Source organism: Gamsiella multidivaricata (assembly GCF_025024155.1).
Source record: "Gamsiella multidivaricata strain RSA 2152 chromosome Unknown BC939scaffold_51, whole genome shotgun sequence".
In the NCBI taxonomy this organism is placed as follows: domain Eukaryota; kingdom Fungi; phylum Mortierellomycota; class Mortierellomycetes; order Mortierellales; family Mortierellaceae; genus Gamsiella; species Gamsiella multidivaricata.
The window spans coordinates 240,509-265,342 of NW_026251759.1; the positions used below are offsets into that span (position 1 = coordinate 240,509).

Consider the following 24,834-nt stretch of genomic DNA (forward strand, 5'->3'; position numbering starts at 1 on the left):
AAGGAGGATCCCTCGCAGCACCTTTTTTTTTGTTTGTTCGTTTGGTTGTTCGATTCGTCACCCTTCTCCATAGCCGACCAAGCTGCCCTAATTTATATACATTAATCCCACAGCCATGGCCACGAACAGCATCAAGATCTTTGCCGGTAACTCCCATGTCGAGTTGGCCAAGCTGGTTGCTCGGTAAGGACATCTGACCGTCGCTGTTCGTTTTCGGGAATGCCTCTGGGGAATCAAAGGACGGCCCAAGCAGGACACAATCACGCCAGAGCAGGAAAAATGACCACATATGGCAAATACGACGACCACTATCAGCGGCATACTGTGTCAACCCTACAGAAACGGCATGGGACACCATACAGTTCAACGACCGTTGCTCCTCCGTCTCCGGCACAAGTGGGAGCTCAGTTTGCATTTTTCTCACGAGAAACCTCAGCCCCGAGCCATGGTTGTTTCAGTGACTGTGGGCGGGCCGCATATATATTTTTTTTTTTTTGCTTCTCCACTTTCTTGTCTGAGCGTTCCGAGAGTGGCCGCTCACAGCATATTGAGCAATAATACTCACCATGCAATTGGAATCCATCGCTGCTTCTGTTTGATAGCCGCCTCGGAACCGAGCTCTCCAAAGCTGTTGTGCTCAAGTACTCGAACCAGGAGACCTCGGTCACCATTGGAGAGTCCGTGCGTGATGAGGATGTGTACATTATCCAGTCTGGGTGCGGCGAGATCAACGACAACTTGATGGAGCTCCTCATCATGATCAACGCCTGCAAGACCGCCTCTGCTCGCCGTATCACCGCTATCATCCCCTGCTTCCCCTATGCTCGTCAGGACAAGAAGGACAAGTCGCGTGCCCCCATCACCGCAAAGTTGATTGCCAACATGTTGACCGTTGCCGGCGCCAACCACGTTATCACTATGGATCTTCATGCCTCTCAGATCCAGGGATTCTTCAACGTTCCCGTCGACAACCTGTACGCGGAGCCCAACACTTTGAGATACATCGCCGAGAACATTCCTGATTACAAGAACGGCGTTATCGTCTCGCCTGATGCTGGTGGTGCCAAGAGGTAATGAACACGGCTGTGCGACCATGCTTTGGAGTCACACTCGATGACCAATCGATCAATATCGCATATTGATTCTGAATGATCAAGCGGCGCTGACGAACTGTTTTCATCACTTTGCGGTCGCCACTATGTAGAGCTACGTCGATTGCCGATCGTCTGGACTTGGACTTTGCTCTGATCCACAAGGAGCGCAAGAAGGCCAACGAGGTCTCGAGGATGGTCTTGGTCGGAGATGTTAAGGGAAAGATCGCAATTTTGGTAGATGATATGGCCGATACCTGCGGTACTCTCGGATTGGCAGCCAAGACGCTGGCAGAGAATGGTGCCATCAAGGTCTACGCCATTGTCACGCACGGCATTCTGTGCGGCAAGGCTGTGCAGGTCATCAATGACAGCGTCCTGACCAAGGTCGTCGTCACTAACACTGTTCCTCATGAGGATAAGAAGAAAATCTGCCCCAAGTTGGATACGATTGACATCTCTGGCACGCTTGCTGAAGCCATTCGTCGCACACACAATGGAGAGTCTGTCAGCTATCTTTTCAACCATGCTGTCTAAAAGGCATTTATATCTCCCCACTCTCACTCTCTGTTTTACATTATTTTTTTCTTGTCTTATCAAACCGAAGCATTGGGACTTTATGGCCCTCGATTTTTATTACACACACACACACTCACACATTCATCAACTCGCACACTTCTCATTTTCACAATAAACACTTGGTCTGAAAACAAACAGAGGAGGAGAAAAGAAAATGCGGACGGGCGGAGTGAGCATCGCTTCTCCGCATTTTTAAAATCCAGGGGCGCAATGAGCCAACTTTAAATAAACAGCATTGGTTGGTATTCTTTCAGACTCCCCATTCTTTCAGCTTTTCATCTTGCTATAAAACGATCAAGACATTTCCATCTACCATCCCCACTCCCGAAGACTCCATCCCGAGTCTTCACAAGACGAACACAACCTCAAGCTGGCTTCGATATCAGGAACACCGCTTCTCGCACCCCAACCGAGTCATTATCCCAACCAGTCACCCTCGCCATCTTCAGGGATCAAAGCACAGGTTGAAGAGTCCACTCGAGGGCACGGCCAAGATACCAACACCACTGGAACAACGCCATCCAGTACGGTCATTGAGCCCACTAATCCGTCAATACTTCGACAAAGGCGTGCCACCAACGTACCAGACGTACCAGACGCACCAGCGAGTAAGAGCCTGGACGGTACTGAGCTCGGAGTGGCTGAACACGACAGATCATTGACCCAGCCTTCACCGCCCGAAAAGCAGGACCTGAACATGTTCCGGAGACAAGACCAGGGCAACGGAATTCCCTTCTATCAGTCTCGGGACGACTCCGATGACAAATACGGCAAGGCACCCATGGGTGTCCACTCACAGGTATATTGCAGGAAGCGGTATCGCCATTCAGATCAAGTCCTCTATCGAGTACACTCGGTTATCCGCACATGTTTCTGACGATGTGCGATATGCTTAGAAGCAATCTAGGTTTCGTATTCGGCGCAGGCTGGTGGTCGTCGTCGGAGGTCTTTTTGCATTATCCTTAGTGGCTTTACGACGGACGCTGTCGCCAGTCCAACGCCCCGGTGCCCCCCTTTCATCATCAAAAGGTACAAATGCGATCCAGTAATAGAATATGGCTGATCAAATAGTTTTTCTGTCTATTCTCACATCTGTTCTATTCATTTGATAATGCGCAGAAAATATCGGAGGCCGCATTAAGGCGCCTGCGTCGACTCCAGTGCTGTGGGAAGAGCGCAAGGACAGGGTCAAAGCGGCGTTCAAGCACTCCTGGGGTGCATACCGCAGGGATGCTTGGGGCAAGGATGAATATCACCCTGTCTCAAAGACGGGAACAAATATGGTTAAGAAGGGACAAGGGTTCACGATTGTCGACTCGTTGGATACGATCCTAGTGATGGGTCTTAAAGATGAGTTCGAGGAGGCCAGGGCATGGGTCCGTGACGAACTGGACTTCAATCAGGAGGGACAAGTCAACCTATTTGAGACCACGATTCGAGTGCTTGGTGGACTCCTGGCCGCATATGATCAGTCGGGTCATGACTCAATCTTTTTGACCAAGGCTGTGGATCTTGCGGATCGCCTAATGGGCGCGTTTAAAACTTCGAGCGGGATCCCATACGCAGATGTACATCTTCAGAGTGGGCGCGGTGTACCGGGACATGAAGGCGGCATCAGCACAACATCGGAGGTATCGACACTACAGCTGGAATTCAAATATCTGTCGTATCTCACAGGCGATGACAAGTACTGGCGCGCGGCTGAGAATGTGATTCTAAAGATGAGGGAGCTGGACAGTTTGGATGGGTTGGTTCCTATTTATATCAATCCTTACAATGGCAAGTTCCACGGAGAGGAGATCCGACTTGGTTCACGCGGCGACAGCTATTATGGTAAGATTTACTGTATTTATAGGTCTTCAAGGAGGCAGGAAGGAAGCGCTGCCAGGTTCTTCTTGCTAACATCCTTGTGTGTTTGCTAGAATACTTGATCAAGCAGTATCTTCAGACGTCAAAGACAGAGTCGGTTTACAAGGAGATGTACGACCATGCCATTTCTGGAGTCAAGAAGCACCTCATCGGCAGGACCATCCCGAACCATTTGCTGTTCATTGGCGAGATTTTCAAGCACGCGCCCACGGCACTTAGCCCAAAGATGGATCATCTTGTTTGCTTCTTGGGCGGAACAATGGCTCTTTCCTCGACGGAAGGAAAGACGCTCAATAACAAAGACTTTCCCCGATCTGGATTCACACGTCTGGAAGAGGAGGATTTCAGGATCGGAGAAGAGCTGACGGAGGCTTGCTACGAGATGTACAATCAGACAGAGACGGGATTGGCGCCCGAGATCGTTTATTGGGTGCAGAACAAGGATCAGATTGTAGGCAAGAGTGAGCTGGAGCACACACCGGGATCGGACTTTATTATCAACAACAGAGATGGGCACAACTGGCTTCGACCCGAGACCGTCGAGAGTCTTTTCTACATGTGGCGGTTTACTGGGGATGAGAAGTATCGGTATGTGTTTGTTCGCGTTTGATATGAATGCTGCTTTGTCTTGTAAACGACAAGAGTCTAATCTGTATTTTTTTTTCTCTCGCCATCTTTTCGCAACATGTATTGCAGCGAGTGGGGTTGGAAGATCTTTGAGGCCATAGAGACATACAGCAAGGTCGCTTCTGGCGGATATAGTTCTATCCATGACATTCGCCGCAAGAACAACATTGCGTTCTCGGATAAGATGGAGACGTTCTTCTTGGCGGAGACGCTCAAGTATTTGTATCTGCTCTTTGGACCGAATGATGTCTTCCCGCTCGACAAATATGTTTTCAACACGGAAGCCCATCCCTTACCGGTTTTCGTCCCACCTAAGGATTTGCTGGAGAGGATCCATGCCAACAAGGAGGACGATAAAAAGGATATGTTTGCAAAGGTAGCTGCGGATGCCGAGGCACGGGCAGCGGGAATAATGGATAAGCATGCGTTGGAACAGATAAACGTGCCAGGTCCATCAGAGGAGCAGGTAACGACAGCGGATGAAGTTGATCAAGCGCTTAAAGAACTTGCAGTTGAGAAGGAGGGAGAGGAGGATGGCGAGGTCGAGGGGATTCCAGAGGTCGAGGTTGAGTATGAGGAGCCCTTGGACGAAACTGTGAATGGTGAAGACAGCGAGACAGGCGAGAAGGGGCCTTGAAGGGCGAGTAGTAGCTGTGGTTGTACATCACTCCACAATAAACCAGTATATTGCCCCTCCTTCCTTCCTTCCCTTGACCGCCTTCGATGTCTACCATGTGTACTATATACCATACGGAAATGCGCGGTTCCATGTAGAAGAACATGGACTGCTCAACAGCCAATGGACGCACGGCCTCGTTTTGGGTGATGCAGACATGGGGTGCAGGGCATTTTCTTTTTTCTTTTTTTCCCGCGTTTCTTTCTTTTCCCTTCTTTCCCTTCTTTCCTCCACCAACCTTTCCTCGATCTTTTGCATCCGTCCTGCCTATGCTCTCCCAGCTATTCTCCCATGCGACTGCCCCTACACCCGGACCCAGAAACACATAGGCAATTCAGCTCCATCCGTATATCCACCTTGCATCCATTCTATCCCACGCACTGCACGCACCCCAGGAATACACAGCCGAGTTCACACGCACTTCTACTTCTTTCCTCGCTGTCCATACAAGCCTCCAACAGCAAGAGCGGTCGCCATGGAAGTCAACTCAAGTAAAGATAGCGACACCTCCCTAGTGGACATGCCCCGCCAACGCCAACGGTCCGCCCCTCATCACAGTCACCAAAGCGTGCTCCGAGGGCTCACAGCTTTGCAGACAGTTCCAGCAGCCCGGCAAGCGGCGCTTAAACATGACATCTTTGGATCAGGGAGTTTTGTCCAGCGTATGGAGCAGCACTGTGAGCTGCGAGGCCACGATGGGTGTGTCAATACTCTCGGATGGGATGAGACTGGCGAGTTCTTAGTTTCGGGATCAGGTAGGAGGAACATGTCACGATGCTTTCGTCTCTTTTTTTCTTCTTTTTCCTCCAGGTGATCTAATACTGATACCTACACAATAAAATAAAATAGATGACCTGTCATTAAACATCTATCGGCCTCTGGACCCCAAACCACTGGTGCACAAGATCCCCAGTGGACACACCAGGAACATCTTCTCGGCAAAGTTTCTCACGAACAGCTCCGCTACTAAAATCGTCTCATGTTGCGCGAACGGAACGACACTGTTGACGGACGTGAACAAGTTTGTGGAAAAATCGCCGCTGGGGGACTGGATGCCTTCGGCCGGTTTCAGTTGCCACGCTGACATGGCCATGACTTATGAGGTTATGCCCGATCTCATAGACGGGCACATCTTCTATGACTGGTATGTCATACACTGTGATCAAGATGGGTCAATGGGAATATATGCACGTACTACCGCACAATGCCAGTGAGCTAACACTTTTCTCCTGTTTCTTTTTTTATGAACAGTGCCGACGATGGCAAGATCAACCGATATGACACACGGATCAGGACCAGCTGCGATTGTTTTGATAGCGATTCCGACTGCGACCTACATACTTTCATCAACATTAACTCTCGCATCAACCTATCTACCTCAAGCATGTCTGTAAACGATCGCCTCTTCAGCGCCTTTCATCGTCGCGGTATATCTGCAATTACTCAGCGACCGGAGAATCCGCATTACATTGCAGCAGCCTGCGGTGACGACACCGTGCGAATTTACGACAGTAGGAAAGTGAGCGCAAGTGATCACCGCTCCGGGCAGGTGTACAGTATTTCACCATTTGTGCCTAGTGGATGGGTCATTGGCGGCGACGGGGAGCTTCAGCGCGGCAACAACAAGGAGAGGAGCTCGATCGGCACCAGAATTACATCGCTCAAGTACGACCCCTGCAGAACTGGCCAGCTCTTGGCGAGCTACAGTCGAGGAAATTGCTACTTGATCGATCCTTCAGGTCTGGTAGGGCGTTTTGAAGAGGGGATATCCGGAGGTCCTGCTCTGCGCCGTACAAAGCATGAGCGAAATCACGATGGCGATGCCAAGGGGAAACGGAGACGGAGCCCTAGCGCGGGGTCCGATCATTCATCTGCGACCAAGAAATCTCCAGGATCATGGTCGCCCACCTTACCGAGGGGACCATCCGCTTCAGATACCAGCGCGGGGGATAGGAAAGATGAAGCGATGGTCTCTGTTCCTGGAGCGGGGGCTGGAGGCGAACCAGGCGAGGCGCAGCAGAGTGGACGGTCAGGCCATGTACGGTTTCGGGTCCATGGCGAGGACAACGACCATGCCAGCGAGCGCGGCGGACCTCAAGCCAGTGATGAACCAAAGGGTGCGATTCTTCCGACATCTGAGGAACAAACGGTGGAGGAAGGAGTAAAGAAAATAGACAAGGAACGCGAGATTGAAGCTAGCGAAGAGAAGCCCGAGGAAGATGATGATTTTTGGATGGACACTTCAGACTCAGAGTCCGAGGCAAGTGAAGAGGAGTTGTCCCGTCAAGCTGTCACGGATGACAAGGAGTATTGGATGCGCAGGTCTTACAATTCTGGAAGGACAGACATTGTACAAATGTACTCGGGACATCGAAACGCAAAGACGATGGTATGTCCTATGTCCTCTTTGTAGATGTTACATGCTGGGGATGGTCTCCGTCCATTGTTCTGATACTAAGCAATCTTCATCATTGGCTATCTTTATAGATCAAAGAGGCCAACTTTTTCGGGCCTAACAGCGAGTTTATAATGTCTGGTTCGGATGATGGACGAATTTTCTTCTGGGATAAGAAGACAGGAAAGATCTTGAACGTCGCCAGGGGCGACAAGGCAAGTTTTTTTTTTTTTTTTTTTTTTTTTTTTTGCAAGCAGAGGTACTTATGGAATAATCGAAAGAATATTTGGCTGCTGAAAGTTCATTTTTACTTTGAACTTGTAATAGCACGTTGTCAACTGTCTACAACCGCATCCAGTATCAAGCTTGCTGTTGGCGGCCTCAGGAATCGATCATACCATCAAGGTCCTTATGCCTACCGCTGAGGAGCGAGTAGATCTTTCAAAGATACGAGGCATCAAGAGATCCACCAAATCTCCACACGAACTTCAGCCAACCAGCTCCACTGAAGCACCACCGAGCGCCAATCCAAAGGACAATCTGGATCCTGATCATGCATACAGCAGTATCCCGCAGGAGGATGAGAGTAGCGATGATGATGACGATGATGATGATGACGATCGTCTGCCACACCACCTCTTCCTTCAGATCATAAGCCAGCTTGTACAGGCACGGGGGCCGAGACACGGGTCAGGTCAGACGTGGACGATCACTCGCGCACCAGGCCAAACTTACGCCACGCTAGATACCTCTGACAGTGGCGATGAGGACCATGACGATGATGAGGACCACGATGATGATGACGAGGGCCATGGTGACGACGGCGAGGATCATGACGAGGACGACGAGTAAGTCGTGTACGGCTGTAAGCGACAGGCTGATGTTATATTTTCAGCAGCATTTTTTGACCACGACTCCAAGCAACAAGGAACCGGGCTTCGTATCATCAAGCATTGTCATCTATTTTCGAGTTGCATTTATTTCCGTAAGTCTACTGCGATTCTAAACGAATAAAAAAGAATAAAAGCTGTTTGCGGATAAGAAACAAACAAATACGTAGTTCAAAAGGAACAATGTCTTTATGCACTCGCAGATGTGAGGCCAGAGTGCCGAAGGAGAGCATCGACCTGCACGTCATCCCTTCCTCTGAACTCCTTCCAGACCTCCTTTGGGTCGGTTGCGCCACCATAAGCCAGAACAGTGTCGCGGTATTTGCGTCCAATGCGTTTCCTTGCATCCGTGGAACCTGCTTGCTCCTCAAGCGCAGCATAGGCATCCGCTGAGTACAGCTCGCTATATTTGTACGAGTAATAACCCGCTGCGTAGCCACCGCCAAAGATATGGCTGAATCCGCACAGGAAACGGTCCTCGGCGACGGGTGGGATCAAGCAGGTCTTCCCGGCCATGCGCCGATCCACATCAAAGATGGATTCGCCCTCTGCTGAATCCTGGCTACCGCGCGCCTTGTAGTTGGTGTGCAACTCCAGGTCCAGAGTCGCAAAATGAAGCTGACGCATCATAGCCAGACCCGCCAGGCACTCACGACTCTTCATCACTGTCTGCTTCATGTCCTGGGGCATGGGTTCGTTGGTCTTGTAGTGGCGGGCCATGCGATCCAGCCATTGAGGCTCGTATGCAAAGTTCTCCATAAACTGTGAGGCGACCTCGACAAAGTCCCACTCCACGCCCTTGATACCCGAGGCCTGCGGGTAGTTCACCGTGGTCAACATGTGCTGTAGGCAGTGTCCGAACTCGTGAAACAGCGTCGTGACATCCTGAAACTTCATCCTTGAAGGCTCCGAATCGGACATGGGCGGCGGCTGGTTGCAAATCATGTAGGCGATAGGCACACGGACATGGCCGCTCGAGGAGTTCTTCATACGGGTTACACAAACGTCCATCCAGGCGCCCGACTTTTTCTCCTCGCTGCGGCTATAAAAATCGCCATAGAAGTATGCGAGCAACTTGTTTCCGGGGCCGTCGTCTTGTACCTTATACACCTTGACGTCCTTGTTCCATGTAGTCACATCTGCACTCGACTGCTCTGCGGGGCTCATCTCTGAAACGTGGATGCCGAAGCTATCCTTAGCCACCTCGAACAACGTGTCCATGACTCTGGGGAAAACCAAGTACTCTGAAATTTGATCCGCAGAGTACTTGAACCGATCCTTGCGGAATTCCTCTCCAACAAATGCAGTGTCCCAGGGTCGAAGTGGCGTGGGTTGGTTCAGGCGGTCCTTTGCAAACGTCGTCAGTTCATCGAGTTCCTTCTTTGCGGCAGGGAGAGTAGCCTTGTAGAGTCGATCTAATACTTCCGTCGCCGTTTCCACGTTCGATGCCATCTTTTTTGATAGCGACAATGCTCCGAACGAAGAGTATCCAAGCATGCTCGCCTCTTCCTTGCGAAGGCTCAAGATCTCGTTGATGATCGGCTCGTTATCCTGTTCACCCTCCGAAGCCTTCTTGACATTTGCGCGATAGACCGCCTCGCGGAGATCCCGGCTCTTGCAGTTCATCATGAATGGCACATAGGTAGGTGCATCCAAAGTGACAGCCCAAGGGCCCGTTTCTGAGTTTCCATCTCCGTGGCCCCTCGCTTGCGCGTGCTTTGCCATGCTCTTGATCAAACTCTCAGGACATCCATCCAGTTCGGCTCGGTCGGTCACGACCTTGGCATAGGCTTTTGTCGCATCCTGAACATTGTTGCTGAACTTGAGACTCAGTTGGGCCTTTCGTTCCTGGATCTCGTTGAACCGCTTTCGCTTCTCCGGGTTGCCCTCGCCCTCGAGTCCGAAGGCCACGCCGGAGAGCTTCATGCCTTGGATGGTCTTTTCGACAATGCGTTGTTGCTCTTTGTCTAGTGAATTCCATCGCTGCGGATTCTCCTGAATCTTAACTAAGGCATCGTAGAACTCGAGGGATTGACCCATCTGGAGAGAAATTTTGACGATCATAGGCTGGATCGCTTCAACGGCCTTGCGGAGTTCGGGAGAGTCCTTGACCATGGATAAGTGTGTGATCACACCAGCGGCACGCTCTAAATCGTCCTCCAGATCCTGAGCTGTTGAATACGATAGATATCAAAGAAGATGCGTAAATAAAAGATGGTCATTGGCAATAAAGGGAGCGTTGAGAAGCAGCATAATCAACAGGCCGTACTCATGCCCATAGTGCCATCCCACGTTGGCGTAAAGTTCTGGGATCGCTCCGCGAATGTCTTTTCGATATGCTGAACCAGCGCTTCCATGGCGGGTACGACATGCTCAGGTCTGATGTCAGCAAAGTCCGGGAATTCGGTCCAGTTTAAGATCGGATTCATTGTGAACTCTGCGCTCTGTTTCGTGCCTGAGGATGCTGGGGTCTTTTGGACAATAAAGGGAGCATCGGAGACGGTTGCGAGTGCACGGCGGATTGTCAAGGGTGCTCCAATAAGCAACTGCCTGCCTGCTGGACCAAGGATTGTTCTCTGACGGAAATTCTGCTGAAGTGGTCGTTTAGTGAGCGGGAGCGAAGTCGTTCTGGTACTACTGCTGTTGTTCCTGGTCGAGGTTCGGGAGAATAAGAGACGCAGCTGCTGTGCGGACGAGGACGGGGATACCTGTGCCCCTCTGGGCAAGGAGGAGGAAAGTGAGGTGAATGAGCGAAGCATTGGGTGATTCTAATTGAGTGGTGGTGAGAAGTAGAAGATCTGATCCCGGTTACCCACGGCCTTTTTCGTGCCACCAACGCCGAGCAAAGCGCAGCTGTTGGGCCAGTCGTGACTGGGCAAAGACCACATATTTTGACAGTGCAAAAATGAGCTATGTAGTTTCTTTCACTCTCGCATTCAGGACCAAGGACTTGAACAGGATGGGAAGACCGCCCAAGAACCAGAGCGCGTCGCATCTCCAGTAAGGATTCGTCAATGGCAACTCGTGAGACATGAGCAGGGTAACTGGCGCCGGCATCGTTTTTGGACTAAACACGAACTGCGCTTTGTTTTGTCTGATTGCAGCGGCACACGTCCAATTACCTCCTATTTTTCCTCCAACTCGGATTCGAACTCAAGGTAACATAGCCTAGAGCCATGTCCTGCAATAATGCCACTAAAGAGGATGACACTGTGAACTCTTTATTAACGAGCTGCATGCATGCATGGCCACTGTCTTGTAGTTCACACGTTCTGTCAGGTGCAAGGTATCATCAAGGACAGTGTACAGGGAGGACGGCGCACTGGAAGTACAGGGGAATACCGGACTGACAGCATTGCAATGAATACCTACTTCAATCTTTCAGGACACGGCTTATTGATTCCTACTTTACATCGGGTTCAAGGTAGCAATAGGGCTCACCAAATACCATTGAGACAGAGCACTTGAGGCCTAGGAAATGGACGCTGACACATCCACATGATATTCTTAGGCCAAAAGCACAGCCCCTATCGCCGCAACCTCATCCAGGACCATTTTCTTCACAGGATACAGAGCAGGAAAGCACGTCAACTGGAACTGTAATATCTGAGAGCATCCCGTCCTCAGATACTATGGAATCGGATTCTGTCGAGTCGTCCACAGCCGAGCCATTGCGCAACCCCTTCAGTTCACAGGACCTAGGAAACTGGGACAATGGCGGCGGCGATAACGATCTCGACTCACTCGATGACAACCCTTTTAGTCCAACAAAGGCAAGCATCATAGCGGAAGCAGAGTCAGTGCAGGAGGAAGATGTTAGAGAGGAGGAAGAGCCTTTAACGAAGAATACAGACACGATTTCAGAACTTGAACCGATCAACGGTCTGGGACTCATGACATTTAGCTCTCAGTTGTCAGGAGAATCTCTTCGGAGGTTGGCATTGTCGCCAAGGAAACAAAAGCGGAAGAAGGAGCTTTCGCCGGGCATGATGCCATCGATGCCTACGCTGACATTTTCCGAGAAACTGGCTGCGGAGATGGGAGAGATCGGTGGAGGAGAGGGCAGCTTATTTGGGCTTATTAGGAAAGCGAAGCCCTTGACGCTTGGAAAAGTAGCTGTGGTAGATGGATCGGACTCGGGGTCAGAGGCGGATTGGAACGATGACGAGGTTGTTGCGACCTTAACGTCAAAAAAGAGTAAGCAGGGGGTCCTTTTTGATGGCAAAACGTCCTGTTTTATTTTCTCAAGTTTTCTAAAAAAAAAAGTCTTCTTTATTTCCATCCTTCTTCAATCCAAAGCTGAAGAGCAGAAAATGAGGGAAGAAAGTCCAACGCTTATACTCGACTCGGATGATGACTATCCAAATATTCATAAATTCAGCAGCAACAAGGCGCCAATGGTGAGGATACTGTACAGTACTGCACAGCGCAGCGCAATGGATCCAGGTTTTACTACCGAATGACGGGATTTGATTTTAACTGACGGCATTATTTTACCTTCTGTATCCACCAGATGCTTGAGGAATCTGACTCGGATCTGGAAGATAACCCCTTCTCGAGTCATAATTCCATCGCCAGCTCGCCTACACCATTGACAATATCCACCTCAGATAAATCAGAGGAGGACATCAATGTAGACCTAGAACTCTCCGAGGACGATAAGCTTGATGAAGATCAAGCATTGGCAAAGCAGCGAGTAACTCGATCATGTACACACGCGGTGACGCCACCAAGGTCCGGACGCACCCTGCGGAGTGCCACCTTAAAACCTGCACCGACACTGGCCAGTCTACCGAAGGGAGCCATCAAACCAGCGAGAGCGAAGGCTGTGCTCTTCTCTCTGGATTCGCTACTCAAGGAAAAGAAGCGCAAAGAAAAAATCGGATATGACATCGAGGCCGCAAACAGCATGATGACGCTAGACGACGAGGTAATGATCTTAAACAGCCTTGCACAAGGACTGATGGCATCTGACTCTGGCTTTTGTTTTTTTATGTTAATGCTGATCACTGCTTTGCCTCATTTTCTGGACCTTAGCTTCTGGAAGAATACGACGAAGATGATGACGAGGAGGCTCTCTTTGGAACTGAAATGATCCCCAAGGGTGTGCTTTCAGAAGAGCAGGAAGGAGTGCTGACTGATATTATCGAAGACGAGCAGAACCAAACTGTTGAGGACATTGCAGAGTTCTTTGTCCACTGGCCATTGGTAAGTGGCCGTAAGGAATTTGTAGAACTCGTGCAGATGCCTCGCGGCTGTCTCCATTACCAAGTGCTAACTGTAATTGTATGGTTAGGAACTCGTCGTTCAGCCCCTCGAGCAAGAGTTGTGCGATAAAGATCTGGACGACCATATTGTGCAAAAGGTTTTGAAGGCCACGCAGACAGAGATGCAGAGGAACCAGTTCTTGACCTCGCCATTCCTCATGATTATGAGTTCATCGCCTTGGACGATGCCACGATCGCTATTCCGCTGGCTAGTGCATGTCGTTGCGGTGGAACAGAACACAGCTGTTACATTATCTCTCTTTGCTCTGCTCCAGAGGGTCTTATCACAGGTACCTTGTGGCTTTTTCTCTCGGTTCTCCACTCATTGTATTTGCGATCAGTACTGCTCAGTTTGCTCACATATCATTTTTTCCTATCATGTAGAAATCAGGTGTGCTTGGTGTTGACCATCAGGACTTGATCCGTGCGTTTCGGATGTATGGTGCAAAGGACGAATATCTTGATCCAGACTGGAAGGTGACGCCAGTCACCCGCGAGACACAAAATGAACGACTAATCCGTAAGACAGCAGCCTTGCACGCCTTCTCATCCGCTTATAGAAGCACCCTTTTGGATGAGATTCTGAAGATTAACACTGGGTCCCTGTTTCGTCTTTACGTTTTAGTCCCGGAGACGGCAAAATTCCCCAGACAAAGCTTGAAGGCGGTTGTCAAGTTGGTCACTATGACTGCAACACTAGAGTAAGTCGTCTCAACATCGCTATAAGATCTGTACTCTATACATGATATAGGTGAATCAATTGCTGACCAAAAAGTCTTTAGTCCTCAATTTTACAATGTGGCCGAGATTCGGAAGATTGTGAATTTGCTCATGAGGATGACAACGGACCCAATCATTGGTGACGTCAAGTCCTTGCTGGGGTCGACCATAGTCGCTTTACTGGATGCCATTCCTGCGGATGACTGGGAAGTTGAGGTATGTTGCCTTTCATCATATGGCGATAATGTTGGACGAACTGAAAAAAGGTGCCTATGCTCATCAATGTTCTGCATTGATTCCCATCAATAAAGCGCCACTGTCTATGCGATGAAATAATTCAGACACTTGGGACGTCCATGCCGTTCATTCTACTTGCACTACGCCAACTACCCTCTCTTTCCATGAGGGTGGCACTTCTCCGGCGAGGTATCGCTCTTTCATACCTGGGCTTGCCTCCGATACCTGCGGGTGAAGTTGCTCCTGACCTGGAAGAGTTGCATCGTGCACTTTTTGTCGACAAGGGCTTTCTGGTCAACTCTACGACAAATTATAAAGATCTCGGCCGAAGGATTCAGATATTTGGGTTCTGCCTGGACGACGAGCAAATGATTGCGTCGTATGGGCGCATTGCACTCGAGCCGTTGCTGAAAAAACTGCGCATGATGCATGGGAGGATTGGTAAGCACGCTGAGCACCGTTGTGGCGAACCCTGGATGATCATTCCTAGTATAAAGGGAGCAAACTCTAACGATGAATTGATATCTTTGTACTCAACAGTTGATGTTCGTGCCGCCTTCATGGAACGTACTTTGGTAAGCATAAGTTTGAAGCACAGCCCCTTGACTTGTTAGTCCGATCGTGCACAGACCAGCTAAGGCTTCAACCTTAAATCTTTATTTTTTATGTAGACAAAAGACATGATCCAACGACTGTACATACGACTCTACTATGCTGGTATACATCGTCAAAGTAAGGATTATATTCTCAGGTCATGCGCTGGGGATACATTACTCTCGCTTGAGTACTGGTATTAAGCATCCACATTTTTCTAATTCTATAGCTGCCATTCAAACGACTATCAACTTCGACAACGCTGCTTTAACGAGGAGCGGGGCCGGCGATTCAGCTGCCATTAGCGTCCAAGATTTGCGCCTCACCTCAGGACTTACCTCGCCTTCATAAGAGACTGGTCGAAGACATAGAGGGGTCTTTGATGTGAGAGTTTATTTTCGTATACATCTTGGGCCCGTCCTTTGTCTTAGTTCTTTTTTTTTTTTTTACTAAAATTAGCGAGCCATTTGTACAATGTTATCTGAATAATGTGGCATGTACTTTTATTAAAGAATACCGTCCGCCCACAAAAACTTGAACGCGTCATTTTGGCGTTTTTCAAGATGAAACCAACCAATAGAATATGAAAACGCGAGAGATGAAGTCGTATAACTGAACGAGGCTAATATCGCTCTTTGTCGACCGGTACGTCACCGCATAGCTACAACACTTCAGATACCATGCCAGCTACTGCTTATAGCACTGCTGGCACATCTTACTTGTCTATCAATCCATTGGCGCACCTGTCCATATCGTCTGGCGCATCTTTTTCTGTGTTTTTATTAAGGATTATTGCTGTTCTATTCTTTTCGGCCATCTGTTGTCACCTTTCATCATAGCGCACTCCTACTCTCCTTGAGGCTTCTTAGGTTCTTTCTCTGCCTTGTTTTCAGTCTTCACTTTACACTGTCTTTCCCTCTTTTTAGTTCAATACTGTTCTTGACTCGCTTCTTCTTGGGCCCTCCTTTGCCGCTGACCTTGTGGGGATCCGGCATGTCATAAATACTATCACTCCCTGCGATTTCATTACCGAGCCTATTGATTGCCCTCATAGCCAGTTCGGACCCAGCTTCAAATGGGGACATCCGATCATCCGATCATCCAGCGACCGACTCCATATCCGAGAACATGCTACCCCGGTTGAGGATCCCTCTCTGCTTGTTTTCCTCAAGCGCTGTCCAGGACTCATGGACCTGACGCTTCTGGCCATCTCTGAGACTCGTGCAAGGAACCTAGTACGGCTATTCACGTTCTACTGCTCCAAGGCTGACTTGGTACAGCTCAGCAGTGGTTTGGATGGGCGCCAAGAGTGCGGTATGGAGTCGGCTTGTTTCGCAGAGATGGCCCTGCTACATAGACACCAGCAACTGTGGAAGTATGTGTTCGCTATGGAGGGGGAGGGGGGGGGGGGGGGGGGGGGAGGGAGGGGTTATTAACGAGAACCCTCATAGACATGGGACTTATTAACTATGGTCTGAAGGAGTCCTACAGGTGGGACAGAAAATAAGCAGCGTACTGCCCGCCCCGACTAGCGCCGCGACGAATCCTTGGTTTCATAACCTACAGCCGCATGAATGGCGTGCCAATGGCTCCTGCTCCCTACGTGGCCTGTTGTGCGCGAAGGTCATCCTTTAGCCACAGTCCTCTGAAATTTTATAGAAACGGCATCCTCCCAGCCGCTCCATCACGTCCAAACGCTGTTGTCCAAAATAGTACCGCAGCACCCTCTCATCCGCGGTGTCGTTGATTTCTTTTCCATTTTATGTGTTCGCTATGGAGGTATGTTTTTTTTTATAACAATTTGTCTCTGGAGTCGATTGACCCTGCGGATCTATCAGACCTAACTAGCAATGATCTACTACAGTCGTCCTTTTCACCAAAGTAGAGCCGATCCACAGTCGCCAAAAGACAGGTCACATTCCTCGGACCTGCCCCTAGGACTGTGCAACAATTGCCACGCCTCATCAGTGTGTTAAAAAGCTGAGAACTCCTTGTTACAAAAAGGGTATCTTCCCCATCCCCTTCATGGTTCTCAACCGCCTCCTCCTTTGCAGGCAGTCCAGCAGCGTCCGATCCGCTGCGTCTGGGTCGAGTATGGAGTCAGGGTAGCTCCCGTTTGCATGGTCGGCGAGCAACGCACCACACGGACAGTGGTCAGCGTCGCAAATGTATACATTGCCCTCACTCCAGTCTCCTCCAGGGCCCTTGTATGATACGCGTTTCATCTTGGCTGTAACTCCCCACTCTCTTTCCCGAGCAATGGTCGCGTTGCAGCGTGGTTTCTAGATCATCTCCGTAGCCTGCGTCTCAATAAAGCTGACAAACTTGTGGACGACCTGTCGCGCAATCGAAGATGGCGAGGTGAATGGGCTACCCCACTGCTTGATTAGGTTGATGGGTGTGATCCCGCGGTACAAATCGCTAATTCTCCAGGTTAAATCCGGAGAGCGGTCGATAAAGTCGTCGCCTAGGAGCAGCGACTGAGTCCCACCGATGCAGGACAGTCCTTGGATATGGGTCGATGTCTTGGGACAAACCCATACGATGGGTTTCGGTGCAGCGGCATGGGCCTTGTTACAGGCAATGTCGTACTCATGCTGCTTCTTGCTTTTCTTGTTGTATGCTGCCGTCTCAGCTCGGCTCCACTTGTCGATCTGCTGCAGACCATCGTGCCAGATCTGTTTGCAGACATCACCATTGGCGCTGCAAGTCCACAGGTGGTCGTTGTCCTCGTCTTGGATGTCACAGACGCAGTAGACACGGTCAGAATAGATGTCAGGATGGCGAGCCTTCATGCTGTTCATAGTGGGAAGCATATCATGCAGCTTCTTGATGTGGTGCGTTCTCCGACGCGTGTCTGCGGCGTTGCTGTAAAACGTATGTACAGATCGCCTGTCATGAACAAGAGCGAAGGTCGATCGCCATTCGATGTCGTCAAGGTCTGAAATCGCTCTCTTGACACGACGTTGAGCTGTCCAGGTCTGGCGTCGTCGGATGGTTGTCTGGTGCTTGAGTAGCTGGCGCAGATCGTGTTCAATGATGTTGTCATGGCAGTATGCAAAAAGACTATTGTCCTGCTGCTCACTCAAATCGACCGACCACGGTGTTGATTCGACGCGAACAGCGCTTGTAGCCACCATGTCTGCGAGGTTGTTGCCGGTATTAGTGCTGTGCCCACGGACCCAGACCACATCCACTGTTCCAGGCCTATCTCGGACAATCTTGTGTAATGCTGCCCAGAGTCCTGAGTACGTACTGCGCAGTCGCTTACGAGGCAGAGTGTCCGCACGCGAATGCACCAGCTGCTGGTATTCTTGCACGACGGCTTGGTTGTCGAGTTCCACAATGATGTTCTGATCTGGTGGGGCAGATAAAATAGCAGCCAAGAGGCCCATGAGTTCTGCTTTGACTGAAGAAGCGTAACCATCTGTTCGTCCCTGCACCAGCCTGGTCACCGATTGTGATCGATCCACCACGCCGAAGGCCATGGCCACTTCCGCTGTACCTGCATTGAGCATGGAGCCATCAGAAGAGATGACTCGTGGCGTTGTGTTATCGACATGAGTCTCTCGAAGTCGTGTAGCAGCGTTAGCCTCCGCGATGGATAAACTGACGGGTCCAATTATTGTCCTGTCCGACTGCAGCGCTTCCACCTCGTCGTTTAACTGATGCTCGGGCAGCAGAGGGTACATTTGGCAGTACGGTCGCCGTCTTAGCTCTTGTTGCTGTTGGCGTTGCTATAGGCGTTGAAGGCGACGTTCTTGGCTGTGCTGGTGTCGACACTCTTGTGCATACTGGGCAGTATACTGAGCATGTATTGCTTGCTTTGCACGCCCGGAGTGGGCGTTGATGTCTTTTAAAAGCTTATCTCTGCGACGAGTAGCAGAATCCAAAGCAGCCTGAGACCGTCCACGTAGACCAATAAGGAATGTATGGAATTGGGTATTGTTGAGAGCGAGGAGCGGTGAGAAGTCTTGGATGGAGGTACGACTTGCAGTCTCGTATCGCATGTGGCGGGCGCGCGAAGCACGGTGCAGTTTGTTGATCTGTTGCTGTAGGTCTTCGGTAATAGCGTTGCTCTCGGCAGTGTGTATAGCGTGAGTATCGGATTTTCAGAGCAGACCTGTCATGAAGCCGAGAGAGTGCAGCATCTCTATCACTGGCGAGCGCCGCGAGCCTAGGGTTGTGCTCCACCCGCTGAGGGAGCAGTAAATTCGCGGGTATACGGTGGGCAGCAGGCACGGTGGGTGTGCTGGTTGGATCTTGCTCGACGGCCCCCATGTCAGTCGATAATAGTGTGCTTGATTGTGTCGGTGTTTGCGTGAAGAAATTTTCCGCGGGGTCAATGTCCGTGCGCAGCGCATCGCGCACAGGCTGCTTTCCTTTGTCTTTTTTCACAAACAAACAAACCTCCTAGTCACCTCTGTTACTGTCATAGCATGCAGCAATGGCACCAGGAGGTTTATAAAAATTGTTTTCCTCTGCGCCAGCAGCGGTCACTCGGGCCTGGGCTTCTGCACGTCGTCTAGCTCGGGGGTCAACAAGAGACTCATCCTCGGACTCACTGCTGGGAGTAATAGACAAGTAGGGTCGAGGGATATCATCCGATAGCGCACCAGCAGCTGCATCCTGACCAGGTTGCGTTTGCATATTGTCGGAGTCATCAGTGTATTCATCCGAGTCTTCTTCAACACCGGTACAAGGCGTACCGCCGACAGGTGGAACGCAGGCGTGGCGTCTCAGTGCAACGTACCACTGACGCTGCCGACCTTTGATGTGTAGACGCCGGCGTAGCTCGTCCCAGCTCGCCAGTTCAGTACCATCTGCAGCGGTGACATCTCGCAGACGTGACACATTGTCCTTCGCGAGTTGACGGGCGACCTTGTGGTACACCTTTGGTGGCAGAAGGAGGGCCACCAATGGGTTGGACGCAATAGCGGCGGATGGTTGACGGAAGGCGACCTGCCGCTTGTGCATAAGGCGACACACATGGCCGAGAAAATTGTGTTTGGAGAACTGGGCTCCAATAGCAGGGACTTGGCACGGCGGAATCGGCAAGCGGCACTCAGCCTGGTGTGCATCGGATCTAGTGGTCATGACTTGACCCACCAAACCTAGGTCGCTAGATCGTAGCAAAGCAGTGGATATCTACTCTTCCTCTTGCACATCTCCAAGGTGCCGGAGCCCGTAGAGTCGACGATGAAAAAGAATGCTGTTAGGCGTGCCTTTCGGCAACCCGACTTTCTGTCGAACCATCCCAGCGTACTGACCGACGATCTTGGTAATTTCTTGATCAGTCAGGATGGTTGTCGTAAGGCGGTACAGAATTCGAGAGATGAGCACGCTGTTAACAATGAAAATTGCCTATTTATCTGTAATAGCTTTCCTGGCTAGCAGAGAACACATGGACTTGACTTCCTGTTGTACCAGCTGGCGAGTGTGGGTGCCCTTGCCGTCGGCTGAGAACCAGACTCCGAGCATCCGGGAAGCCGTCGCTGGCGGGAGCGCCTCAATGGTGTCGCCACCAAGCATGACGCTGCGGTCCTCGGAGGTGGGGTTAATGACCAAAAGTTCTGTCTTTCTTGGGTTGATCTCGATAGAATTCAGTGAAAAAAAACTCATCACAATATCAATGATCTCTTGTAGAAATTCTAGGTTAGGCGCGAGCCAAGTGGTATTGTCGACAAATGCAAGCGCGGCAACTAGGATCTCCGCGTCTGGAAGCGCAGGCTGAGGGAAAGACAGTTTGTGGTGTCCAGCCAACGCAGCTTTGCGCATGACAGGATACCCAAGCCCGGAGTCCATGACCACCGCCAGCAGTGTTTCATACGAGATGCGCCAGAATAGCGGGCATTCGACCCCTCCCTGGTCCAGTCCGCACTGTGGACTATACTCATCCGCGAGCCCAAAGGCCGTCAAGATCTGATTTTTCTTTTTAGCAGCAATCGTCAGGCAGAGTCGCATGAAGCGGGGCTGTATCTTCAAATGGCACATGCCTCGCTCGAGCATGCCATCGGGGCCACAGGAGACAGAATCGAAATAGCGCCGCATATCCTGAATCATCACCCACAGTTCCTTGTTAAATTCTCGCGCGTCCTCCATGACCGAGTTAAGGATGTGAATCGGGTCCTTTGTCATTGTACCTTTCATTACAGAAAAATTCGGACCACGTAGGACGTTGTGGCGGGCGAAGATGGCAGCAAGACGGTTAACCAGGATCGTGAACAGAATTTTTCTTGAGTGCTCTAACAACGCTATCGGCCGAACTTCACTGATCTTGCCAGACCATGACGGACTTTTCGGGATGCAGTAGATGGACCATTGAGCCGCACCGTGGGTAGAGTGCCCTGAGCAATGCAAGCTTGCACGAGGAGCACAAAGACCGAAAGCGCCACTGGTCCAAGGTGCTGTAACAGATCTCCAGTCAGCCCTGATATGCCTGGGGCTTTGTTGGTTGGAGCGGATTGAATTGCAGCAGCAACCTCGTCGCGGGATGGAGTGTCCATGAGAGCCTCGTACCAACTCGCATCAATGTCGCCTCTTGGCTGGTAAGCATCAGCCCATCGCCCCTCCAATGGCCTTCAGACGCGTTCAGCATGAAATGTATCGCAGAAATACTGACGAACCGTTGTTTGATATCCGTCGGATCATCTGTCACATAGAGTCCGTCACCATCGTTCTCCACCACTAGTGATCCAACTGTACACGACCAGAGGATATGTCCAGGATACTGCGGATGGTTTGTCGTGTGCGCGTCTCGAAATTGATGTCGCGGCGATCGGTGTGGTCGCTGATGATCATCTGTCGATGTGTATCCAAATACTCGCGATGAGCTAGGCGAGCAGCGTGCCATTTCATCTTTACTGTGTCCAACCAGGCTTCCCACGTGGCTGTATAGTTGTTGGCGTTGGGCATGGGCCAATGCTAAGCGTCGCACCATTTATACCGTACCATTTGTATATCTCCTTGCGTGTCAGAAGCTTGAGAGTGTCGTGCGTGGCAGGCTGATCGATGGATACCCGACGAACGGAGCGGATAATATATCCAAGGTCACTGACCTTCGCCTGCAGCCTATCTGCGTCGCGGCGGGGTGGGGGACACCGCTAGTCTTCACACACGGAAGGTATGCATAGGCGGCCGACATTACGATGGAGTGAAAGCGGTCCCAGACTGGGTCGAGGGCACGGTCGCAAGGAGTGCAGGAGTGGCGAGGGTTGACTCGGGATCACCATTAAGAATCTCTGTCAGTCCGTACTCTTCTAGCTGTCCATGAAGAGGAAGAAGTTCTTCAACCTGTCTTGAGAACGTGGACTATTGCTCCGCGTTTGCTGCATCGAAAAGAATCTTTTTACTCTTGGTACAATGTGCGAATCTGACATGTTGTGGCGTCGGATTAACCAGCTTGTGTAGGTCAAAATTGGCTGCAACCAGAGCCTGATCGGATCGGATAGGAGCCACTAAATCGTTTGTCTTAACGTCAAGCAGGTAGGAGGTGAGGTCAGACGAAATCCACGCCATATCCAGGCGACTGACGCCTCGGAACGTAAAGGAGGGCTGCGTCGGATACAGGAGTCGAAAGGTATCCGTGAAGCTGCGTGTGTCAAGCCACGAGAAAAGTGGCAGCTCGGGAACCGTCGACGTGTAATCGCCAGACCAACGGTCCATAGAAGGGTTGACAACGCCATTAAAATCGCTAATCAGAATTACTCGAGCCCCTTTTGCTCGGAGAGACTCTACTTGGCTCTTAACCCAGAGAATAATGCGCTTGTGTTCTACGCGCGTTTCGGAAGAGAGTGTGGGGACGTAACAATTGATCACAGCCAGCTGCAGACCTCGCTTGAAGCCAAACAGAGCCATGATTCCCCTCCCATTGCCGTCGTGAGAGGAAGAGATAAGAAATTAAAACCAGTCATGAGTAATCAAAAGACCAACACCTTTGCCGTGGTGATTTGCTGAAGTGTGTTCCCAAATTCCCATTTAGGCGCATTTGTGAGGTTGTGGTAAAAGGCGTCGTTCCTTGGTTTTGGGTACTTTCGTCTCTTGTACCCCGATGATGTTCAGCCCTTGCTGAACACCAATGTCGCATAGTGAAGAAAAAAATTTGTCGGGCATGCCTCCACGAACGTTAATGGAGGCAGCACTGAAAGTGTGGAATGGGTCGTCAAGAAATGCAGGGTCCAGGTGGCCGTGCGATAATCGAGATCAGGTGTATCAATCATTACAAATCCTCTTCGGTCTGGTCACACTCCGCTGGAAGGAAGCGCTGTAGGGTATCACCCTGGTCTTGGATGCGCTCCCGCTAAACTTTGTTGATACCAAGGACCCGGTTTACTTCAGCAAGGTGGCCGCGTGCAGTATTCTCTGCGCTCTCAACTCGTTCGCTGGCCACCTTCAACTCGCGCTGTAGCTGCGCAATGGCCTGTTCCTTGTCCATTTTGGCAGGAGCCATAGATCCACTAGACCCGTCTGATCCACTGAGGGAGCGATGATGGCGTTTGCCGACAGTGATAGCAGACTCAGCAGTTGGAGCCACATATGGTGCGAGCCCAACCCGAGCGGCGACGACGGCTGGTGCGTCCTCCATCTCATTGTCCTGGTGAGTGGGCTGAGGATTGGGATTGCGTGTTGTTTCTGTAGCAATTGAATTACTGTATCGAGCTTTGATTCGAGTCGCCCAATGCGCTGCTGCATGATCTGTCGTCCTTGCTGCACGGCGTTCGCTATGGAGGTATGTGTTCGCTATGGAGAAATGAGCTCGCCATGACCAGGAGTCGAACCTGGACGGAGCGAAGAGCCGTGCACGGGTATAAGAATCGACGTGAATTCTTTGGTCTTCACCAATCACAGTGATTCATGTGTCGAGAGGGTCAACACCATGTCTTCTCGGCTAAGAGGGTTCTGGGTTATGTATTGAAAAATATTCATGCGAAAGGCCTGGTGCCCCTCGACACGTCTTTGACTTTTTTTTCCATGTGCTATATCTTCTTTTCTTTGTTCTTTTTCTTTGTTCTCTTTTTCTTTTTTCTTTTTTCTTTTTTTTTTTGGCGCGTTTATTCTTCCACACATCACCACATAACAGCAACATTGACTCTATACAACCATGGGTGCAGCAGTATCGCACGAACATGCAAAATTACCCTTCGCTTACACCTATGCCCGCAACGAAGATCACGCCTGTACAGCCTCAACCTCTACCCCCTCATCCTTAACCTCCAGCCGACAGCGACTAGCCCATCGCCTCTTGCTTATCAGGAACGCCGACTCGACCTCCGTCACACCTCTGTCAACGCATCGCCCACGCTTGATGGACGAAAGGGTCGACCTAGGATCAATACCACCGTACACAGCACTCGGAATCGCACCGTCCACAGCGGCACCCTCATTGATTTCTCACTTGAGCATGGACGATACGGATTCTGATAATGATGAGATCCTGTCGCTGTGCTCGATCCTAAACCAGGGTCCTGAACTCGAGTTGTAATGGCATGCGATTGGTCAGGAGGACCAGGAAGGATATTACCTCAGCAATAACTTGAATGTTCCACTACCGCATCTGGCTCAGGAACCAGAGCAGATACCTACCAGGGCACAGACTCTGGACACGAAAGCGGTCTTTGCCACTCTCACTCCGCGACCCTGAAATCCATATCGAACCAGATCGCGAATGCGGTCCCGACTAACCTTGAAACCGTTATAGACCCCTATTCACATACAAGGGCGGGCTCGCTGGTGTCGCCCTCTGTCGCTATCGCTATAGGGATAGACCCATCCTTGGAATTGCGGTAAATTAAGGTCTATACGTACTAAGTAAATAAGGGATCTTTAATAGTACCGTCCGGTCCCCTTTATACAGGTCGCCGGATGGTCTTTTCTAGGCAACATGATCCTA

General features: G+C 50.6%; 8 protein-coding genes across 8 annotated transcripts; 5 read left to right on the top strand and 3 right to left on the bottom strand.

The window, feature by feature from the left end:
• The first annotated feature begins 15 nt into the window (after positions 1-15).
• Positions 16-1,804, top strand: BC939DRAFT_457721 (ribose-phosphate pyrophosphokinase 3). Its single transcript, XM_051556510.1, has 3 exons — positions 16-183; positions 603-1,070; positions 1,205-1,804. The coding sequence occupies exons 1-3, from the start codon at positions 116-118 to the stop codon at positions 1,626-1,628; spliced, it is 960 nt and encodes a 319-aa protein (XP_051410235.1). The 5' UTR covers positions 16-115; the 3' UTR covers positions 1,629-1,804.
• Positions 1,805-1,913: 109 nt separating this feature from the next.
• On the top strand, positions 1,914-4,803 carry BC939DRAFT_519607 (glycoside hydrolase; the record flags this gene model as incomplete). The annotated part of the gene is made up of 5 exons (XM_051561191.1): positions 1,914-2,469; positions 2,570-2,699; positions 2,790-3,503; positions 3,593-4,131; positions 4,240-4,803. The coding sequence occupies exons 1-5, from the start codon at positions 2,368-2,370 to the stop codon at positions 4,801-4,803; spliced, it is 2,049 nt and encodes a 682-aa protein (XP_051410236.1). The 5' UTR covers positions 1,914-2,367.
• A 148-nt stretch (positions 4,804-4,951) lies between these two features.
• On the top strand, positions 4,952-8,261 carry BC939DRAFT_457725 (WD40-repeat-containing domain protein). Its single transcript, XM_051556511.1, has 5 exons — positions 4,952-5,597; positions 5,692-5,986; positions 6,094-7,231; positions 7,330-7,452; positions 7,565-8,261. Exons 1-5 carry the CDS (start codon positions 5,000-5,002, stop codon positions 8,087-8,089), a joined length of 2,679 nt encoding a protein of 892 aa, XP_051410237.1. The 5' UTR covers positions 4,952-4,999; the 3' UTR covers positions 8,090-8,261.
• A 55-nt stretch (positions 8,262-8,316) lies between these two features.
• On the bottom strand, positions 8,317-10,556 carry BC939DRAFT_484561 (uncharacterized protein; the record flags this gene model as incomplete). Its single annotated transcript, XM_051559260.1, has 2 exons — positions 8,317-10,298; positions 10,397-10,556. 2 exons carry the CDS (start codon positions 10,554-10,556, stop codon positions 8,317-8,319), a joined length of 2,142 nt encoding a protein of 713 aa, XP_051410238.1.
• A 1,192-nt stretch (positions 10,557-11,748) lies between these two features.
• On the top strand, positions 11,749-13,914 carry BC939DRAFT_232471 (uncharacterized protein). Its single transcript, XM_051550868.1, has 6 exons — positions 11,749-11,900; positions 11,980-12,324; positions 12,427-12,527; positions 12,641-13,057; positions 13,165-13,684; positions 13,779-13,914. Exons 2-5 carry the CDS (start codon positions 12,021-12,023, stop codon positions 13,462-13,464), a joined length of 1,122 nt encoding a protein of 373 aa, XP_051410239.1. The 5' UTR covers positions 11,749-11,900; positions 11,980-12,020; the 3' UTR covers positions 13,465-13,684; positions 13,779-13,914.
• BC939DRAFT_232506 (uncharacterized protein) lies at positions 13,597-15,260 on the top strand. The gene is made up of 7 exons (XM_051550869.1): positions 13,597-13,684; positions 13,786-13,914; positions 14,020-14,095; positions 14,177-14,330; positions 14,426-14,792; positions 14,892-14,926; positions 15,023-15,260. The coding sequence occupies exons 2-7, from the start codon at positions 13,830-13,832 to the stop codon at positions 15,146-15,148; spliced, it is 843 nt and encodes a 280-aa protein (XP_051410240.1). The 5' UTR covers positions 13,597-13,684; positions 13,786-13,829; the 3' UTR covers positions 15,149-15,260.
• A 4,098-nt stretch (positions 15,261-19,358) lies between these two features.
• BC939DRAFT_504991 (uncharacterized protein) lies at positions 19,359-20,042 on the bottom strand (the record flags this gene model as incomplete). The annotated part of the gene is made up of 1 exon (XM_051560597.1): positions 19,359-20,042. One exon carries the CDS (start codon positions 20,040-20,042, stop codon positions 19,359-19,361), a length of 684 nt encoding a protein of 227 aa, XP_051410241.1.
• A 1,157-nt stretch (positions 20,043-21,199) lies between these two features.
• On the bottom strand, positions 21,200-23,529 carry BC939DRAFT_504993 (uncharacterized protein; the record flags this gene model as incomplete). Its single annotated transcript, XM_051560598.1, has 6 exons — positions 21,200-21,490; positions 21,568-21,778; positions 21,897-22,016; positions 22,093-22,208; positions 22,323-22,717; positions 23,262-23,529. 6 exons carry the CDS (start codon positions 23,527-23,529, stop codon positions 21,200-21,202), a joined length of 1,401 nt encoding a protein of 466 aa, XP_051410242.1.
• Positions 23,530-24,834: the final 1,305 nt, after the last annotated feature.

Bases quoted from the DNA above. Each gene is read 5' to 3' on its own strand.
- BC939DRAFT_457721 (XM_051556510.1), top strand. From the start codon at position 116: ATGGCCACGAACAGCATCAAGATCTTTGCCGGTAACTCCCATGTCGAG. The intron at 184-602 runs GTAAGGACATCT...TCTGTTTGATAG, and splicing joins TTGGCCAAGCTGGTTGCTCG to CCGCCTCGGAACCGAGCTCT. The intron at 1,071-1,204 runs GTAATGAACACG...GCCACTATGTAG, and splicing joins GATGCTGGTGGTGCCAAGAG to AGCTACGTCGATTGCCGATC.
- BC939DRAFT_457725 (XM_051556511.1), top strand. From the start codon at position 5,000: ATGGGGTGCAGGGCATTTTCTTTTTTCTTTTTTTCCCGCGTTTCTTTC. The intron at 5,987-6,093 runs GTATGTCATACA...TTTTATGAACAG, and splicing joins GGGCACATCTTCTATGACTG to TGCCGACGATGGCAAGATCA. The intron at 7,232-7,329 runs GTATGTCCTATG...CTATCTTTATAG, and splicing joins ATCGAAACGCAAAGACGATG to ATCAAAGAGGCCAACTTTTT.
- BC939DRAFT_232471 (XM_051550868.1), top strand. From the start codon at position 12,021: ATGACATTTAGCTCTCAGTTGTCAGGAGAATCTCTTCGGAGGTTGGCA. The intron at 12,528-12,640 runs GTGAGGATACTG...TGTATCCACCAG, and splicing joins GCAGCAACAAGGCGCCAATG to ATGCTTGAGGAATCTGACTC. The intron at 13,058-13,164 runs GTAATGATCTTA...TCTGGACCTTAG, and splicing joins TGATGACGCTAGACGACGAG to CTTCTGGAAGAATACGACGA.
- BC939DRAFT_232506 (XM_051550869.1), top strand. From the start codon at position 13,830: ATGTATGGTGCAAAGGACGAATATCTTGATCCAGACTGGAAGGTGACG. The intron at 14,331-14,425 runs GTATGTTGCCTT...CCATCAATAAAG, and splicing joins CGGATGACTGGGAAGTTGAG to CGCCACTGTCTATGCGATGA. The intron at 14,793-14,891 runs GTAAGCACGCTG...TGTACTCAACAG, and splicing joins CATGATGCATGGGAGGATTG to TTGATGTTCGTGCCGCCTTC.